Here is a 7,187-nt window from a genome sequence, read left to right as displayed (position 1 = left end):
GCTCAACCTGCTATTTGATCACCTATAGTAAAAGGTCTCTAGAACTCTTTCAACCTCGACGTGCAAGACATTATCCAACCACTTAGTTATAATTTTGTACTTGTGGCAATCTTCAACTGAAACAATTATTATATCATTTTATTTGATTAACTCATTTGAGACATCGCCCGACCCTCACAACAAGTTATTTTCTAGTAATGTAAATTATTCAATATGGTGCTTCCACTTAGGGATGTCAATTTGGTGGGGCGGATGCGGAGGATGGTCCCTTCGCACCCCGCCCCGCATAAAATTTCCGTCCCCATCCTCGGGCCATTATCCATTGTGGGGAAAATTCCAAATTCGTCCCAGCGGGTACATATTTAAACCATCCCTAACCGGCCACCCACATTCGTTCCATACCCGTAACTATCCTCACAATATTCACAATTAATCTGCTAGTATTACAGTTGCAAAATAAAATTATTAATAATATAAATATATAGATTGAATTTTTTAAATATTCTGATAAATAATATATTTTTTTAATAGAGAGTAGGCCATAAGATAAAGGAGAAGCGGGCGCAAGGGGATAGGGCGGGTTGTGCGGGGATGAGACAAATATAACATAAAATCCAAGCCCACTCCACCACCCATTGCGAGTATGATTTTGATCTTCATCCCCACCCCATCCACGCCAAACCTAAACCTACCCACTCTAATTTGACGGGTATGTGACCGATTTCTTACTTGACCCGCCCCACTTCCATCCCAACCTCCACTATAACAACGAAAAAAAAAAGTAATAAAAACAAAATAAATCTTTTCATATCTTTTCCCTGCAGTTCTACGAAATCTTATATTTTTCGGGGCTCAATCAGTGATAATCCAGAAAAAAAAGAGAAGAAACCCTTGCTCAGATTTGACTCCCCCCTCATCAAATCAACTCTATCTATTATCAACAGATACCCTTTTCTCTCTACCAAGGTAAGCTTTTGTAATCTCAACTTTTATCTTCAAAATTTTCTTTTGTTTCATTTATTTCCATCCCCTAGTATTCGATCTGCTCAACTTTGCTCTAAATTAATGTTTTTTCCCTTCAATATTTCTTCTTCGTTGTGATTAAAGAACAAATTTTTCATCTTTTTTACCCCCTTTTGTTTTTTTTTCACTCATATGCAACGTGAGTAGTTTTCTTTCTAAATTGGATTATCTAGAATTTAATTTTTTACTTTGTTCTAGCTTTAATTGACTGATTTTTGTGAATTTATGTTTTGGATAGTTATTGGGTCTGTATTTTCAAGATATAAGTGTGTTTTGATTGAATTATGTTACTATTTTAATGGGTCTTTTGGGAAATTTTGTCATGTGATGATTTTAATGCATTAGTTGCTTCAGTTTACTTCTAGTTTGATATTTAATTTCTTGATATGGGTGATTTACTGATTTAGTGTGGTTAAAAATTGGGTTATTATTAACTATGGGTTATTTGAAGAGAGATTGTTGGGTGATTTCTAACTTCTGTGTAGATTAGCAACGTATATCCGAGGACATTAAGTTCGTATGTTAACAAGATTATTTGGGATAGCTATAGATTTTAGGAATTGATGTTCTGTTGCAGATAGCATACATCTGAATGGTTGTCGGTTGAGTGATTGCATTAGTCGGAGAATTCGTAGCATCAGTTTCTCGTCCATGATGGAGATTCTGATCTAGCATTATTTGGAGTTTCACGATGCTAAGTTGGTGTGGAGATTTTATTCATTCTTACTTGCCATTCTGGGATGTACTATAATAATAGCACTGATTTTTGATTTGTTTTTCCAAAATGTCCCTTCGTAAATTGGAAGATCGGGAGAAATTGGGATGACTCAACTATTATGCAGGTTCTTTTTTAGTGAAATTCATGTCAACACTTAATTCTGAGTGATGGGAACTGTGACAATATTCTCTACATAGAGGGAGTATGTCAATAGCATGCTCAACAACATTATGGCATTTTTACTTAGCACGTAAAAGTCAATAGTTTTTTTGTTTTGTTGATAGCAAAGGACTTAAGTGGATCATTTTATTGGCCGTTTCATTTGCACTCTGTATCAACTTGCTGCAATTCAAAACTCAAAAGTGCTCACCCATTATGGGATAATGATTTTATTAGCCCACACCACTCCACACTATTTCTTAATGTGCTTCATTTGCCAGGCTGTGTGAATGTACTTGCACAAAGTATTCAAAGTGTTCTCTTCTGATTAGGATTTGAAGAATGTGTATGAGGTGTCATTTATGGATTTATCTCACTTATATGCTTGCTTCCTGATGAAGACTTCTTCTGTTCCTTTAGTTTTACTGGAACCAAATTTGTGAATATTTGACAATGAAGCAATGCTATAACTATGCAACAACATTGTCTAGTTTTTGTATCGACGTCATTTTCCTTTTGTTTGCTATCTCCGATAGGTTTGTATGGACATCTAGCTCTCTTTGTGATAGGCATGTTTCCTTCAGTAAGTTGAAGGTCTTTGGATACTTCAAGGTCTTTCTCGTACGAGAATTCTTTTTAGACTTTATACATTCTTAATTATCTCGTTTGATTTGCAGCACGCAAACTTTAATCTTTGCTCTGCTGCTTTTCCGTCTTTTTTCATTGTCCACACCATGGCAAGCTCTTTCTTCAAGTTCACATGATTATTTTTTTGTTTCTTCAATTCACTTATCAGCAGAATTTATCAGGAATACCCTGCTATGCTTGCAGTGGAACATTGCTGATACTTGAAAGCTGACTTTGCTTTTCAAGTTTTCGTTGTAAGCAAAATGTCTTCCCTTCCTTCTAGATGTTTTATATTAGCTTGGCTACTTAACTACTCTATGGCCTACGATATTCCATTCACTTAGAGAAATATATGGTTGAATGTGTTTCACTCTCTGCAAAAGGAAAGAGCTCAACAGAGGAGAAATCCACAGAGTATGAACGAATCGTTTGACTCCCCCCCCACCCCCCACCCCTCTCCGGGACAATTTTGATATGACCACTGTGGATCACCAGTCAACATGTGTCTTGGACTGGTTTTTTTTTTTTTTTTTTTTAAACATATTTCTAAATGTATTCCCTTGTCATACTTTTCACCGCTGAATATTGTTTATTTGCCCTGGGAGTCTTGCTGTTATGAGAAATGATAATGGGGGATTGTCGAATACATCTTGGTCTGTAATGGAGTTTGTGACCTAGAGGCAGGAGTAACTAGAGCTTATCAGCATTTTGGTTTTCTGTTCAGAGGTTAGTAGTTGCAGGCAGGAAGCAGCCATTGTAACATGGTGTTGGAGAGTTCTAGAGGCATAACAACCATTCATTGTCATTTCTGGTACTGATTTGGAGTCTGGTGTATACTTCTTGGTTAGGGTTCAATAAGGTCACTGATTACTAGGAATCGAAGCTCCTTATTTACTTTTTGTTGACTTTACTTTCTCTGTTTCCTACACATCTCTATATACCTTAAGTACTACTTAGCTCAATGATTATTCACTAATAGTTAGCCAGAAGTTTAGGAGACTGAGTCAGTGACCAAGGTTGGGAGAAATGGAGGTAGTTTGACTGGGTTATGGCATGAAGCGGCAAAAACATTTCAATGAAATTTCAACTTTAAGGGTCTTAGTCTCTATAGTAGTCTCCAGAGTACCCCTAAGTTTGCCAGAGACGTTGAACTGTACATGACTGGGATCATGCACGAAATCCATTTTGGATATGACAATTCTTGTGTACTATCCTTTTAAAGGGAAGTTGCAATTTTCAGTAGTAATTACGAGAAATCCTCTTAGGATGGCTTAATTGTCTCCTGTTTCTTAGAAATCAAGATTGATTTATTTGTTGATTGCTTAATGTCGTTGGTACTTTGTATTACTGATACAACTAGCAAACAAAGAAGTGGAGGACCAAAAGTCATAGACCGTTATTCATAAAAGGAGCTTATGGTCACCATATTTTGACTTAAGATAAACAAACAATTACTAAGTTTGTGTTAAAGTTTATAACTTACATTTGGGCCACCCTTTTGTGTTCCTTCGTCAATGAAGACAAGAACTGGAGGAAGCTTTGTGTGGTTGCCAATGGCTTTTTGTAGCATTTATGAATACAAGGTTGAATATTCATTGACTATGTGGAAATGGTGATAAGTGTTGATGAAATTTTGAGGCTGAGTCCTTTGTATCTAAGTAGGGGCTATCGTGGAAATCTGAACTGGAAGTGAAGGGATACATATTGTAATTGGCTGGTGGCCCTTCGCATAGAATACAAGAAGCTGAAGGAATTCCCACTGATCTCGGAAAGATTAATACCACCTATACCTTATAGTGTTTGATACAACATGCTTAGGAGATGTTCCAGCAGGGATAGGTACAAATCTGCAAAGAAGTGGGATGAAGTTTCTTGGGGTTTCTAATAGTCTTTAGTTGTATTATATAAAATTACAACTGGCATTATTCAAGTTTTGCTTGTAAACCTATCTAGGACAATGGTGGAGTGTTCCGTTCTGCTAGAACTTTGAGGACATGGTCCTGGCCTAGATTTAATCTCCTGGGTTACTGAGAAACTTCTCTATAAGTCTTGCTCCTTGGTCAAAAGCATCATCTTTAGGATTTTATCATTGCTTGATCAAGATTTTCTGGGCTAAACTTGGGTTTTGAGAATAAAATTGTAAGTTATGGATTGCAGCGCTATTTGGTTGTTTGAATCTCGTTTCAAAGGCAATCATTTAGTGAAATTCCCTTATGGAAATTTGATTAGTGCTAATACCTGACTTTGACAAAAATGTGACTTATGTATTAAATCATAGATAAATAAGTTCTGTCACGTTTATAGTTGCTTTTTGTTTCTTTCAGTTTAAATTGTTTCCTCTAAACTTAGGCTTTTGCCTACTTATGAGTTGTGAACAGGGCAATTACATATCTGAGTATCATATACTATCTTGAGTATTCTATTATCTTTGTTGCGTGCACAATAGGCAATAGCAATGGTTTGCTGTTTCTCTCCGTGCTCTTTCTGTTTTCACTGTGTCTTCTAATTGATGTAGTTTTCGTACTGAAATCTTTTATAATTCTTCAAAATGTGGTAGCACTTCTTTATCGTTCTTTACTTTTGATTAGCCTCACACGTTCGCATGTTGTATGGTTGCAAATAAATGAAGTTATAGGTTTTCTCTTTTCTTCAAGATGTTGACTTATTCTGCTACAAACTCATTTAAACAGCTGTTCGCCTGTACTATCTTCTACAGAGTTCTACCTGTATTTTTGTTTAATCTGCTTTGGTTTTGCTTCACAGATTTTTAAAGAACTTCAACCCACAATCAGTTAAATGGAGCTGAAGGCTGTGAAAGATGCGTTTGACCATGTTACGAAGAAGCAAAAACTGTGTACCTCCAAATGCCAGGAAGCAATAGAACAGATAGCCCAGGAATTTGAGCAGGCTTTAGCTAAACTACAATCAGCTGATGCTAGTACCTCATACCCCGATCATAAAACCATTCTTGCTGATCTCAAGACTAAGTTAAAGGACATTGCTCATCTCAGCCAACTAGATTCCATCCAAAAAGAGCTCAATGGACCATTAAGCAAGTACCCAAAGCAGCTTGAAAAATCTTTTACCTCCGATATATCAAAGTCATACAGAAATATTGATTTTGATAACCACACGATTAACCAGATCATAGCCAGTCATCTGTACAGGGAAGGGCTGTTTGAAGTGGGAGACTGCTTTGCCGATGAAGCTGGAGTGCCAGAAGCAACTGCCTTGAAATCCCCTTTCATAGAGATGTTCCATATTCGTCAAGCCATGAAGTCTCATAACTTGGAACCGGCGCTAAATTGGGCAACTGCTAATTGCGAGAAACTCAGGCAAAATGGATCAGATATCGAACTTAAACTTCATAGGCTACAGTATGTTAAGATTCTTCAGAGTCAGGGTAGAGACGATGCCCTAAAGTATGCAAGAACTTTTCTATCTCCATTTGCTTCCTCCCATATGGCCGAAATCCAGAAGTTGATGGCATGCCTTTTGTGGGCTGGTAAACTCGACGCCTCCCCTTACTCTGATCTTCTTGCACCTATCAACTGGGAAAAGCTGGGGGAGGAATTTACTAGGCAGTTCTGTAATCTTCTGGGGCAATCTTTTGAGAGCCCATTGAGTGTAACAGTAGCAGCTGGAGTTCGAGGGCTTCCTACCCTCCTGAAGCTGATGAATGTGATGATAGGTAAAAAACAGGAATGGCAGTCAATGAAGCAGCTCCCTGTTCCCGTCGATTTGGATAAGGAATTTCAATTCCACACTGTGTTTGTATGCCCGGTAAGTCGTGATCAGGCAACTGAGGAGAACCCGCCAATGCTGATGTCATGTGCACATGTACTTTGCAAGCAGTCAATAGCGAAGCTCTCGAAGAGTGGTACAAAGACCTTCAAGTGCCCTTACTGCCCTTCTGAGATCGAGGCTTCCCACTGTAGACAGTTGTTTTTCTGATGCTGGTGAGCAAGTATGACAGTACCTTTTATTTTCTAGACTTGCAACCTCTCTCATATTTTCTTTTTTCACCTGAACATAAAAAGTTGCTCCTGTGAAGTTATCTTGTGTGATTATGTGCAGCTTTTTGTTTCCTTGGGTGGTAGTTTCTACCAGAAGCTCCCTTCGATGGATCTTGATGTTTTAAGAACTGGTGGTGTCACCAAATGTATATAGACATTCTTTATATTGCTTTATGGCTCTTTATCCGATCTAGACTTTAGTCTTTTTTTTTTTTGTAGTTCTTCCCACTTCTATTTCATCTTTCTCTTGTTTGCTACAAGCTAGAGGGCCGTTGGCTGTGCCTGTGGTTGGTCCCGAAATCAAAGCTCAAGCATGGCACATAAAAGTCATCTAATGTTGGACTTTCCCAATAAAAACAGTTGTCAGGCCTATGGAGGGGCACACTTAGTATTGGGTCGTGTTGTGCTTGCGTCGTGCCCAAGCTGTGCCCTTGTTTTTCCGTGCAGGGTCGTTCTGTGCTTCGCGCCGCCTCAACTTAGTGCTGTCTTTACTGTAGCTTCCTGCCTATGCCACATGAGTGCCTCAACTCAGGAGCTAGGGTCAGAAATTCAGGGACAGCTCTTTCTTTATTTTGGAGGGGGTTGGGTTTAAATGCTGATAAAAGGAACTTGCACACTAGGTGTAAAATTAATATTTTAAGGGG

The 7,187-nt window shown here is 38.1% G+C and overlaps 1 protein-coding gene across 1 annotated transcript; it reads left to right on the top strand.

Annotated features, from left to right (window-relative positions):
- The first annotated feature begins 790 nt into the window (after positions 1 to 790).
- Positions 791 to 6,717, top strand: LOC104902200 (protein RMD5 homolog). The gene is made up of 2 exons (XM_010689899.3): positions 791 to 966; positions 5,291 to 6,717. Exon 2 carries the CDS (start codon positions 5,324 to 5,326, stop codon positions 6,479 to 6,481), a length of 1,158 nt encoding a protein of 385 aa, XP_010688201.2. The 5' UTR covers positions 791 to 966; positions 5,291 to 5,323; the 3' UTR covers positions 6,482 to 6,717.
- The last annotated feature ends 470 nt before the right edge of the window (positions 6,718 to 7,187 follow it).

Source organism: Beta vulgaris, chromosome 8, assembly GCF_026745355.1.
Source record: "Beta vulgaris subsp. vulgaris cultivar EL10 chromosome 8, EL10.2, whole genome shotgun sequence".
In the NCBI taxonomy this organism is placed as follows: domain Eukaryota; kingdom Viridiplantae; phylum Streptophyta; class Magnoliopsida; order Caryophyllales; family Amaranthaceae; genus Beta; species Beta vulgaris.
This window is presented reverse-complemented; position numbering and strand designations above follow the sequence as displayed.

Bases quoted from the DNA above. Each gene is read 5' to 3' on its own strand.
- LOC104902200 (XM_010689899.3), top strand. From the start codon at position 5,324: ATGGAGCTGAAGGCTGTGAAAGATGCGTTTGACCATGTTACGAAGAAG.